Source organism: Carcharodon carcharias, chromosome 23 (assembly GCF_017639515.1).
Source record: "Carcharodon carcharias isolate sCarCar2 chromosome 23, sCarCar2.pri, whole genome shotgun sequence".
Taxonomy (NCBI): Eukaryota; Metazoa; Chordata; class Chondrichthyes; order Lamniformes; family Lamnidae; genus Carcharodon; species Carcharodon carcharias.
The window spans coordinates 11,421,347-11,435,065 of NC_054489.1; the positions used below are offsets into that span (position 1 = coordinate 11,421,347).

Genomic DNA, 13,719 nt, shown 5'->3' on the forward strand with positions numbered 1-13,719 from the left:
TGCTTTTTTAAAAAAAAAGTCCAGAGGCCTCATGCAGCAAGACACCAGGGGAGAAGTGGCCTACTAAACTACAGATAGTGCTACTGGGTGTTCCTGATCAAAAGGTTTGTAGTCTGACCCCCTTGCCTTCCAACAAAAGCAACTTCCCTGCAAAACTTATCCTTCCACTATCCTCAGAGATGAGTATGGTTCCAGTAGTCACACATTGTTGCTCTAACGCTCTCAGGGAGTCTGAGCCTCCTTTACAACCCCGAGAGTCCATGAGTCCTCTCCCTGATGTGGAAATTAGCAGGTGTGCTCGCATGGAAATTTAGAATGTGTTCTAGAAAGGGCTCCCCAAATTAGGTTAACTGCTTTGTGAAAGCTGGAACTTGCCCTTTCACATGGAGTTCACAAATTCCAATTCTCACAGCATGATCATGACAGTTACTTCCAGATGAGGCAATCACCCAAAACATAGCACTACTTCACAGACTAGAATGAAACCACCCTCACCCACAACCTCTCCATTCGCTAAAAGATCCCCACAGCCATCACCAGCCCCCGACCCCTCAAACCCCAATGAAGATACTTGTCTGCCATGTGTGCGCACCTTTTACAATGACTGACAGCAAAGACCACACAAAAGATGCTTGGAATGAGTTCTGCTAATGGAAAAGGATCAAGGACAGATTCTGAGCATCACCCATCAATAGTAAAACTCTCCACAGCCAATTTGCGCAATTCAATCTAAACAAAGTCCACAACATGACAGGTCACAAAAGCTTGGATTTGCATTTCCTTCAGCATAGTACATCAAGGAGTGATCTGACTGAGGTATTGAAAATGTTAAAAATATTATACAGGGTATTTATGGAGAAACTATTTCCTCTGAGGGGGAAATCAAGAACAGGGGAACGTAATCTTAAAACTGGAGCTATGACATTCAGAAGCATTTTTTTAAAATTCATTTAAGTGATGTGGGGGACGCTGGCTTGTCCATCATTTATTGCCCATCCCTAATTGCCCTTAAAAAGGTGGTGGTGAGCTGCTTTCTTGAACCGCTGCAGACCCTGTGGTGTAGGAACACCCACAGTGATGCTAGGGAGGGAGTTCCAGGGTTTTGACCCAGCGACAGTGAAGGAACAGCGGTGTATTTCCAAGTCAGGAGTGGCTTGGAGGGAACTTCCAGATGGTGGGGTTTCCATTTGTCTGTTGCCCTTGTCCTTCTATATGGTAGTAGTCATGGGTTTGGGAAGTGCTGTCTAAGGAGTCTTGGTGAGTTTCTGCAGTGCATCTTGTAGATGGTACACACTGCCGCCATTGTTCAGTGGTGGAGGCAGTGAATGTTTGTGGAAAGGGTGCCAATCAAGCAGGCTGCTTTGTCCCGGGTGGTGTCAAGCTTCTTAAGTGTTATTGGGGTTGCACTCATCCAGGCAAGTGAAGTGTATTCCATCACACTCCTGACTTGTGCCTTGCAGATGGTGAACAGGCGAGATGGTGAACATCCCCACTTCTGACTTTATGATGGAAAGAAGGACGTTGATGAAGCAGTTGAAGATGCTTAGCCTAGCACACTACACAGAGGAACTCCTGCAGCGATGTCATGGAACTGAGATGATTGACCTCCCACAAACCGCAACTATTTTCCTTTGTGCCAGGTATGACTTGAACCAGCAGAGAGCTTTCCCCAATTCCCTTCGACTCCACAAAGAATAGTAGGACTCCTGAAAGCTGTGAAATGTTGAGACAGTTTGGGGTTTCAGGACTGAGATAGATGGACTTTTGTTTGGCAATGATGCGAAGGAATATGAAGCAAAGCCATTATCTAACTAAAGAGCAGAAAAGGATCAAGGGGTTGAGAGGCTTACCCCTGCTTCTAAAGATCTTATGATTGTTGATGGGGCTGAGGTCAGAGAGCAACTGCTTAGTTATACATATTCTGATCATATCCCCCATGCTCAGAATTTTGGATGCCTTTTCTAGGCAACTTCAAGGACCATGACTAGCCTTGAAATTCAGGAAAGCCTAGTGCTCTGCTTGACCCACTACATGATAGTAAGGCTTCACACTTGAACAACCAGGCTAGCACAGCTTTCCACTGGCTTTCAGAAGGTGTATCCGATCACTCTAGGGGAGCGGCATAGCACTGCCAACAGCAAACATGTGGCTATAATACATCCCAATCAGAGAGATTGATGCTTAACTGCACTTTGCCTGGTTCTAGCAACTCTAACCATCACTCAAAGCCTTCCCCTGCAACACCAAATACAGGCATACACCAGTACCACTTCATCACAGGTCACTAGAAGATAATGCATGCTTTTACCTTAAAGAGTTATCACCCACTCCGAGACATCCACGCAGACTAAGCTTCCGTAAAAATCCACCACATCTTTTGGAAATATTCTCTACCACTCGGCCCTGTGTCATCGAGAGAAAGAAAATGATTTTTTTTAAAAAAGGACTCTTTCCATGTAACAAGGAATTTTGATATTTTCACAATGCAAGTTATGATTTCAATGTTTTTTTAAAACTTTGAATGCACAACTTCCACTGCTGTTTTCAAAATACAAAAGAAGCGTTCCAAAATATTTTAACTGAAATATTAATTTCATAATAAATTTGTCCTGATCTAAATGAGCACACAGAATGACAAAAATAAAAAAATAAAATAAAATGCCGGAAGCGCACGGTAGATTCACCTGCATTCAAAAGGTGAAAAGGTAGATTAACATTTTGGGCGTAGGCCCTTGGTCGGAACTGGGTTTACTGTGTTCTGATGAAAGTTCTTCTGCTTTTCCCACTAGGCAAATATACAGACGTGCAACCAGAGGAACGGTGGCGGGGGGAGGGGAGAAGAAAACGTAGCCACAAAACTGGAAGCTCAAAGTTTAAAGATTAGTAATAGGAGCAACCCACATTAACATCCTCTCATTCTCTATGCCATCTCGGTCTTTAAAAAGGCATTTGTCTACGTTCCGACACAAATACAGTTGCTCCCACAAACCTCCCATCATCAGAAGTGCCCGATGATGCGATACACCCACCAACAATTACATAGTTACATTTTTATGCTCACACCAGAAAAACTCTCAGGCCAAGTTAAGAAATTTAATCCTCCCAACATACTAATTCCTCCATCCTCTGAGGAGCAAGTATGAAAATATCCTTACATAACTAAAACACATTTTAAAAATAATCTCAATATATATAGTACATTCTAGGTCAAACTGATTATCGACAGAAGTATTACATACAATGAAAATATTTGCTCGACAAAGGATGTTCATGAAGTAAAAGTAGTTTAAAACAGCCATTGGAATGACAGAAATGCCACAATGCTGCCAATTTAGGCATTAGGGTTGGTTTAAATGTCAGGAAGATGGGCCAACTATAAACGCTTGGCAGTCTGGACTTTGGACACAGTTTAAAAACAGAAAATGGTGGAATCGCACAGCAAGCCTGTCAGCATCTGAAAAGAGAAAGTTTAATATTTCAGGAGCAGTTCCTCCATCAGAGCTGCAAATTGTACGCAAAACCCTTTATAGAACTGGGCAAAGCAAGTAGGCATTTGTCGGGGGCGGGTGGAGGTGAAAGAGGAAATCAGTTTGATGGCATTTTCTGTTCTTTGCACCACCACCCCATCACGGTAATATTGGTACCAACAACATGGGTAGAAAGAGGGATGGGGTCCTGCAAGCAGAATTTAGGGAGCTAGGAAGCGGATTAAAAAAAACAGGACCTCAAAAGGTAGTAATCTCTGAATTACTTCCAGTGCCACGCGCTAGAGAGAGTATAGAAATAGGAGGTTAGTCCAGATGAATGCGTGGCTGGAGAGATGGTGCAGGAGGGAGGGCTTTAGATTTCTGGGGCATTGGGACCATTTCTGGGGGCAGTGGGACCTGTACAAGGCGGACGGATTGCACCTGAACTGGAATGGGACCAGCATCCCTGCGGGGAGATTTGCTCGTGCTGTTGGGGAAGGTTTAAAATAAATTGGCAGGGGGATGGGATCCTGAGAGGAGGTTCAGCAAGGGGAGATGCACAGCCAAAAATTGGAAGAGAGAGCAAGTGAGTCTAGAAGGCATAGAAATTATAGGCCAGTTAAGGCACAAGGGAGTTTGGCAAGGTTGGATGGTATTTATTTAAATGCAAGGAGTCTGACGAATAAGGGAGACGAGTTGAGGGTATAAATTAACACATGGAAGTACGATGTCATTGCTATTACAGAGACATGGTTGAAAGAGGGGCAGGATCAGCAGCTCAATATTCCAGGATATAGGGTCATCAGACGAGACAGGGAAGGAGGTAAAAGAGGAGGGGTATCGCAATATTGATCAAGGTGTTAATTACAGGAGTGAGGAGGGATGACATCTTAGAAGGCTCCTCAAATTAAGCCATATGGGTAGAACTGAAAAACAAAAAAGGAGCAATCACATTGTTGGGAGTGGACTATAGGCCCCCAAACAGTCAGAGAGAAATACAGGAGCAAATATGTAGGCAAATTTCAGAGAAGTGTAAAAATAATAGGGTAGTAATGAAAGTAGGGGGATTTCAACTTCCCCAACATTAACTGGGTTAGTTATAGTGTGATGGTTTAGAGGGAGCGGAATTCTTAAAATGCATCCAGGAGAGCTTTTTAATTCAGTATGTAGAAGGTCCTACAAGAGAGGGGGCGGTCCTGGACTTCATTTTAGGGAATGAAGCCGGGCAAGTACTACAGCATTTTGCAGATACTGATCATAACTCTAAGATTCAAGGTTGTTATGGAAAAGGACAAGAATGGGCCAGAAATCAGAGTTCTAAATTGGGGGAAGGTCGATTTTAATAAGATCAGATATGATTTGGACTGGGAGCAGCTTACTTTAGGTAAATCTGCATCAGAGCAGTGGGACTCATTCAAGAAGGAAATAGGGAGAGTACAGGGCAAACATATTCCAGTAAAGACAAAGGGTGGGACCAACAAATCCATGCAACCCTGGGTGTCGAGGGACATACAAGAGAAAAAGTGAGGCTTATGGCAGATGTCGAGGGCTCAAAATGGTGGAAGCCCTAGAGGAGTATAGAATGTGTGTGTGTGTCTGTGTGTGGGGGGGGGACTTAAAAAGGAAATTAGGAGAGCAAAAAGGGAGCATGAAAAAACATTGGCAGGTAAAATAAAGGAAAATCCAGTTATTTTAAAAGTACATTAAGAGTAAGAGGATAACTAGGGAAAGAGTAGGGCCCATTAAGTGGTAATTTGTATGTAGAGCCAGAGGACATAGGTAGGGTTCTAAATAAATACTTGGTGTCGTTGTTCACAAGTGAGAGTGACGGCATGGAAATGGAAATCAGGCAGAAGGACAGTGATATAATTAAAGAAATTAGCATAGAAAGGGAGGAGGTTCTAAGTGGTCTGGCGGGCTTAAAAGTAGATAAATCTCAGGCCCGGATGAAATATATCCCAGGCTGTTGAGTGAGGCAAGGGAGGAGACAGCAGGGGAGCTGGCAATTTTTTTCAGTACTTCTCTGGCCATAGGAGAGGTGCCAGAGGACTGGAGAACAGCCAATGTGGTACCGTTATTCAAGAAGGGAGGAAGGGATAAACCAGGGAACTATAGGCCAGTCAGTCTAACCTCAGTGATGAGGAAACTATTGGACCCAATTGTGAGGGACAGAATTAATCTACACTTGGAGAGGCAGGGATTAATCAAGGGCAGTGAGCCTGGGGAGACTATGTCTGACAATTAGATTGAATTTTTCAAAGAGGTGACCAGATGACGGCATCATATTTGACATAGTCTACTTGGACTTCAGCAGGGCTTTTGCTAAGGTTTCGCATAAGAGACTGATAACGAAGTTAAAAGCCCATGGGATCCAAGGCAATTTGGCTGGTTGGATCCAGGATTGGCTGCTTGGCAGGAAGCAGAGGGTGACGGTTGAGGGGTGTTTTTGTGACTGGATGCCTGTGTCCAGTGGGGTTCCACAGGGATCGGTGTTGGGTCCCTTGCTGTTTGTGGTGTATATAAACGATTTAGACTTGAATGTAGGACGGTTGATCAGTAAGTTTGCGGATGACACGAAAATTGGTGGGGTGGTAAATAGTGAGGAGGATATAGATGGGCTGGTCAGATGGGCTGATCAGTGGCAAATGAAATTTAATCCAGATAAGTATGAGGTGATGCACTTGGGTAGGACAAACAAGGCACAGGAATAGACGGTGAATGGTAGGACCCTGGGAAGTATCAAGGATCAGAGGGACCTTGGTGTGCACGTCCACCAGTCTCTTAAAGTAATGGGACAGGTAGATAAGGTGGTTAAGGCGGCATATGGGATACTTGCCTTTACTAGCCAAGGCTTAGAATATAAGAGCAGAGGGGTTATGTTGGAACTGTATAAAACGCTGGTTAGGCCACAGCTAGAGTATTGCCTGCAGTTCTGGAATCCGCATTATAGGAAGGATGTTATTGTACTAGAGAGAGTGCAGAGGAGATTTACCAGGATGTTGCCTGGGCTGGATGGTTTTAGTTACGAGGAGAGATCAGATAGACAGGGGTTATTTTCCTTGGAGAAGAGGAGATTGAGGGGGGGATATGATTGAGGTGTATAAAATTATGAGGGGCACAGATAGGGTAGATAGGAAGTAACTTTTCTCCTTGATGGAGGGATCAATAACCAGGGGACATAGAGTTAAGGTAAGGGGCAGGAGATTTAGATGGAATGTGAGGAAGAATTTTTTCACCCAGAGGGTGGTGGGAATCTGGAACTCACTGCCTGAAAGGGTGATAGAGGCAGAAACCCTCATAACATTTAAAAAATATTTGGGTGTGCACTTGCGATGCCATGGCACACAAGGCCATAGTGCTGGAAAATGGGATTAGAATAGTTAGGTACTTATTTGACCGGCACAGACTCAATGGGCTGAAGGGCCTTTTTCTGTGCTGTAGACCTCTATGACTCTATATGGCACACCCAATGACACAGTTATACAGTACTCATTTACTGATGCAGTATTTTCAAAGCAGTACCAAGTCTCTTTAGGATCCTTATTAAGTGACAGAAGTACAAAAAGTGATAAAATGAGCTGACCACTTTTTGTTCACACTTTTATCCTTCTTCCTTTCATACAGTCTCCACTACATCAAGGTTACCATTTCAATCAGTTACTGCAAAGAGCACTGTCTGGGTCAGCTTTCTTCCTTTCATCAGGTATAGCCAATCCAGTGCCATGTCATCTAAGCATTTGCTGAGTTTGAGTATGTAGTGATTTACTGCATTCACCCTCCAATTCCTATTACCCAGATGGTATTCCCCATATTCCCCAAAGCAAAAAGATAGGGGAAGCTTCCGAGTGAAGTTTAAGTCCTTTCTAGAGGTAAAACCTGGACATATTTGTCCACATGTCTATGCCTGGCAGATAGCTCACGAGTAGCACTGGCAGAGTCCAAGGGCTCTCAGAATCATGTGCACACATGGTTTGAGGTGGGGGTTGGAAAGGGAAGATACTGAAAGAGAGGCAACAGCCACTTAAAATTTCTGAACTGACATAAGTGCCCAGAGACTGTACAGACCAATTTACCAGAGTTTTCTCACAGCCCAGGAACAGAACAAAAGTTGAAACTGAAAAAAAGAGTTAAAGAATGTTTGAAATTAATTGAGGGACACAGTCTCACCAACAGGAAGTCAAGGTTTACTGACATAACAACCACTGAACCTCTCCAAAACATTCCTGTATGGAGCAATTCATAGGACAAAAAGAAAGTCCCACAGTAACTTGATGCAGTTCAAATTGTAAAGAGGCCTGTGACAGAATTTTCCCTTTGGGTTATGCTACCTGTAATGAAAACTAATGCTGTACAGAGAATGAATGAGGGAGAATCAGTTACCCACTGTAAGGTCGTCAGTTCATCTCATCAAAAAGATTTCAGGAACAGAAACAAACCAGCTCCCTAATAGAAACAGGCTAAAATCTGTTAAGGCTCTCTCCCTTTCATAGTGAATACTGGGACACTCCCTGAGCCCTTTGATTTTCTGATATTTTGAGCACTGCCCACAACCAATTACATTCAAAGATTCCCACACTGCCTAATCTGGAGCTCACTGACCTATTGTGACTACAATATTTTAATGACCACATCACTTTCTTATTTTATTTTCTCATGCTGCTCTCATTTTCCCCCTACTCCTGAACTTTGGGACTGCAGTAGGCGATGTGAAACAGAAATCAGGCAGCCACACATTCTTGGGAAGCTGCCAGCTATCCACCACCATGCACCTTCCAGACATTAAAACTACAAAGGTCACCAAAACCTTTTCCACAAAAGGAGTCAGATTTAAACACTTTTGAAATATTTTCTGTGGGAAACAGTACATTTTACTGAAAGCTGGATGTGTGTGTTATTCCTGGATCCATGACAGAAAGGAATATACCACTATACCTAATTAAAGAGAGGATGTAGAGCGCATTCATTTGGACCAATGCAATCATTTCCTTCCTTGCTTTACTTTTGTGTGTTTTTCTTCATTTGATTTTACAAAATAAATCTTTTTAATGGGGCGAGAACAAATAGGAAGAGCAAAATTCTTAGCATAAATGATCCATTTTAATGATTAATGAGCACTTGAACAGTCGATAACAGCAATCTTTGAGACTCCAGTTTGTTAGTGACAGTAGACCTTTGTAAATCTACTAAGGTGGATCCAATCAAATTTCATATTCTGGAAAGGGTGAAAAAGGATGAGCATTGCCAACAAGTAGATTTTTTTCTCTTTCCTCACCAGGTCTCATTGTATTTCTATACAATTCCTTCAGTTTTAAAGCAATTACACAGCTGAAGCGGATACAGAAAAATAGTGCAACTAATTATCACAGCCATTAACCATTTTCTGTTACCCGGCGAAAACTAAATCATGCATTTCCTTTGTTGAAAATTATCACGGAAGACAACATAATTAGGATTTTTGATATCGACAGAAGAGTAACAATAAGGGATCTATGGTTTAAATGCATCTTTCAGCATCATTTCAGCTGCTGCCCACCTAAGAAGTAAAAAAAAAAACTTGCTCTCATCATGCCAGCTCACATCCTTTGGAAGTCTCAAAAAGCATTTTGCATACAATGAATTATATTTGTAGTATAATCACTGTTGGTAATGTTGTAAAATATACACATTTTGTGCACAGTAATGTTCCACAAATGATGAGTTGAATACCAAATTAAATCAGTTTCTTTTGGTGGTATTAGTTCAGGAAGGAATAGCGTGAAGCCTCTGCTCCTCTTTGAATGGTGCTACAGGGACCGCTGGAAAAGGCAACTGGCACGAGGCTTTGACGAGCAGCATCCATCATTATACTGGTGTCCACCCAGACAATGATGAGCAAAATATCACAAAAATCTACTTCCCTGTGAAATTCTGTAGACAAAATACACACAAACTGCCACTTAGATTTTATTTTGCAATATTCAGCTTTTCCATCAGTAATTCTTCATAAGGTCTTGTGCACAGTACCTCTATATCTCTTTGGAAGTCAAACAGGTCGATTCTTTGCCAGTTACTGCCATCCAGTGCCAGGACATTCCAGTACTGAAAACACAGAAGAATTCAGAGAAATTGAGAAAATGTAAATAAACTGACTGAGATGAAGAAAATGATAAAAATGGAAGGACATGAATAACCAAAGGCGGAAAAATATTTCTCTTTTGGAATTGTATGCATAGTGTAGCGAAAGCCAACTTTATGGAAACTGAATGCAACTATTTTTTGTACCAAGTTAAAAGCCCATGTTACTGAAGCTTCTGCCAGGGTCCAATGGTCTGTTAAAAGCATGGCAATCTTCTCAAAGAGCTGCAATGGTAAATCAGCGTCACCTAGGATGTTACCAAAGTCAAGGACACTACCCTTTCAATATATCTTTAGTTTTGTTTAATGCCTGATAACTTTGAAGAACTGAAGTCCATGAAGATCTGTTCAAAATGTTTGTGTCTGAATTCTTATTCTTCCTACCACTCTTCTAATGGTTTGATGCTCTCAACATTACAAAACAGCATATTATTCAATTTGTGAAACAGCACATCACATTCTATACACCATAGGTAACATCCCAGGAGAACTGCAATGTAGATGTAAACATACAGGAAATTCTGTTTTGTGCTCTCTCAGCAATGTGCTCTTGAGGAGTTATACAAACAGCCAACGGGAAATTCTCCGGTGTTACAGGGGGAACGGGGCACTGGACAAGAGCACCAGCAACATTTGGCACAGCCTCTTCTTCATTCTACATGCAGGCTTGAGCCTCCTTTATTCTATACCAGGCTTTAAATAAACATTATTGATCAGCACAGTGAAACTAAATTTTAAATCACTTTCTCCATTTTTAGAACATGGCATTAATCATTTACAGCATTACATTACATTAACAGTTCATCATACATTAAGTGGCTTACCACATGCTGAGCTTTGTTATAGCCTACATTGGTTCTCTATAAATCTTCTACCACCAACTGGTTCTTTGTCAGAGCTAGGACTGATTAGTAGCTTTCAGTAAAAAATAAGTCAATTCACATTTCATTCGCAATCATATACTCTTTCCATGGGGCTAAGTTTCAACGTTGATTCTTAGTTTGTAAGCTTGAGGTCTGGTGCCTAACGAATGGATTGTATCTGTTTTGCTGCAGAGGTGTCAGGTTAAAACTTTGATCAGAATAACGAACTTTCCAACTCTATCTTTACAGGAGCTCGAGATGCCATGAGTATGGCCTGTGGGAACACAATAGCAGGAAGCTTCATAGGAACATGTAGGCTAGTAACTGCTATAAGGGGCAGAGCCATGGAGCATAGGTAGAAAGATTAAAGTACTTTCATATTTATTTGAAATGGCATTATGCCCTATGAATAAATTGTGTCTGTATTTTTAGTGGATCCCACTTAAATCTGGTTTAAATCATTCAGTGCAGCTTTTGAGTTGCCACTTGTTCCTCAATTCAGAACCAGAAAATAGAGTGCCAACCAAGGACAAGGCTCAATAGAGTCCTTTGAGGAGCTGGTTAGGTTCTGTTTGTGGAGATGGTCACTGTCTGCCACTTGTTTGAAACTGTTAATTGCATCTTCTCATCAAGCCTGGATGGCTTCCTGGTAATGCTGTATATGGGAATGGGCTGCTTAATTATCTGAGGAATTGCAAATTTAGCAGAATACTGTGCAACCACCAGCAAACAGACCTACTTCTGACATTACGATGGAGGGGAGATCATTAAAGAAACAGCCAAAGATAGTTGGTTCTAGGATACGGCCCCAGAGGAACTCCTGCAAGAACAGTATGGTGCCAAGATATTTGGCCTCCAATAACCACAAACATCTTCCTTTATTATGCCAGCCATAATTCCAGCTAGTGGACAGTTTTTCCTGACCCCCAACGTTAGTTGGGACTGCACTGCGCCACAGTTGATGGAATGCTGCCTTGACAGTCAGAGCACTCACTCTCACCTCGTCAATGGAATTCAGCTGGTGTCCACGTTTGGATCAAGGTTGTCTTGAGGTCTGGAGCAGAGCAGCCCTGACAGATCCCAGACCAAGCATCAGTGAGAAGGTTGTTTGTAAATAAGTGCTACTTGATACCACTTGACTTCTGCCATCACTTTGCTGATGAATAAGAGTAAACAGATAGGGCAGTATTTGGCTGAGTTTGACCGGTCCTACTTTTTGTGGATAAGACATATATGGACAATATTTCACTTGGAACTGACAAATTAGCTAAAAGTTACCTTGGCAAATCAGCTAGTTGTATTATAGGATCATGTAGGTTTGCTTCCATTTATAACTACAGAAGCTGGGAACATACAGCATAATCAAACACTAGAGCAGCTCTCTATAGGGCAAGCTCCAGTTCATTTGCCAGCCCTTATTTTAAAAGTCAGAAGTAAGGCAAGCAAAAGTGTCAGTGTCATAATCTACATTCTAATGCTCACCTAAACAATACTTCAGTATTATCCTTCAACGAATCGAGGTCTTGCATTTACCTCATTTGCTTACCATTATTTCTCAAATGCAACATGCAGTAAAAGCCATTGAACAACATCCAGCACAAATATTTTTTAAATTCATTGTGGCAGTCATGTTGTTTTCCATCACACCATGTACTGCTAAAATTACATTTATGATAAGTACATTAAAAGAAATGACTTGTGACTTTTAAAAAACAATGTGTTAGCTTGACTCCAAGAATTTCTTCCTCCACCAATTAATACCACTTACACAAATTGGCCTCTCTTCTGCCCCTGCCATGACCATGCACCCCTCCCCCCACCCCGCCCATATTTAATCTCCATTCCACTGGCCAGCTTTTCATTTCCAGATGTGTCATGCAGTACTGAGCCAATATTACAAAACATGCAGAACAGCCCTTCTGCCAACTTACACTTTTCTGGGCCACTTTATGTTCAAAAGCTATGCCCACTTCAATATTAAACACCTGACGAATAGAGCTATCAGCTACCAACTCCCATCAAAGCAGGTTACAGCCAACACCCAGACTCCAACCGCTCCTTGGCCTACTAAAGTCCCATGTGCTGCATGCTGTGATGCCCCAGCCTGCTCTCACACCAATCAGCCTGTAATATTACCAGAATTTGGCTCAAGCAAATTACACAAACTCTCCCAGGCTCAATCCCAAAACCCAATTTTCCTCTCACCTGTGTGCTGCAGCTCCCAGACACCCTGATCCCATCTAATCCCAGAACCTCCAGCCTGTGTTTTATATTGGCTGCCATTTTGTTGCAGCATCCTACAGTTTATCATAAGCATGATACAGAAAATTCAATAAATCGTTAGAGACATGTCTGAGGTATAGTGACATCAGAAGACAGATAAAAGCGGATTAAGGAAGACGTTTAGTAAGACGGATAAAAACAAAATGTGTCAGATGTACAGAAATCACAATGAGAAGTGTTTATAAGAGCTACACATGGTGAGCAAAAGAAAAAGAGCGGAAAACAAACTGAAAGACAGAGGGAACTGTTACGACAACTTGAGGAGGGGTAAGAAAAATGACTCCCCTATTCTACAACTCCAAGTCTGACCATAACAAGCTCTGAAGAAGGGTCATACAGACTTGAAACGTTAACACTGTATGTCTCCAAAGATGCTGTCAAACCTGAGTTTTTCCAGCATTTTCTATTTTTATTATTTATGATCATAACAGGGTTTCTTTGTGAATTGAGAGGATGCGCTTTGCCAATGCTGCAGGAGTCCCTCTATTTACACTTTCAGATTATAAAGAATTAGTCAGACAGGTTTTATGGGTTTAAACACAGACAGTAAGTTTATTCAACCTGCTTCCTGAATTTAAAAAAAACACCTTGAACATCCAGGACAATATTGACAAGGGCAAGAGGCAGGAAACAGCTTCTTTTCAGCCTTTCAGTGCAGTATTCTGGTCTCTGATCTCTCTGGCTTGCCAAACAGTTCTTAAAGTCCTGCTGGCTGTATATTCCAGAGGAATTTGATTAATCCATGTCTGCTGCTCTCATTTTATTTTTAAAGAACAGGTAATTGCATTTTGATGTACCATCTCAGAAACCTTTGAAAAGTTAAGATAGTATAAGAGCCATCAGGAGATGGGGTCTTTCAGGCTCCCTAGGAGGTTTGAGTGCCTGTTCCTTTTCACCCCACTTGGTGAAATACAAGTTTGTACATTGTAGCTGGCTGACAGTCCTCCATGATCTTAATAGGATTATAGTTTAGTGTTTTTTTAAAATCCAAC

The 13,719-nt window shown here is 41.9% G+C and overlaps 1 protein-coding gene across 4 annotated transcripts in view; it reads right to left on the minus strand.

Annotated features, from left to right (window-relative positions):
• The window catches only part of LOC121294038 (F-box/LRR-repeat protein 20), a 127,980-nt gene that overhangs the window by 37,252 nt on the left and 77,009 nt on the right, over nucleotides 1-13,719 (minus strand). For all 4 annotated transcript variants that reach the window (XM_041217547.1, XM_041217546.1, XM_041217545.1 and 1 more), the window contains 2 exons: nucleotides 9,471-9,545; nucleotides 2,309-2,403 (listed from right to left, as the gene is read on the minus strand). In XM_041217547.1, the coding sequence (XP_041073481.1) occupies nucleotides 2,309-2,403; nucleotides 9,471-9,545 (170 nt within the window). The remainder of the gene's footprint in view (nucleotides 1-2,308; nucleotides 2,404-9,470; nucleotides 9,546-13,719) is intronic.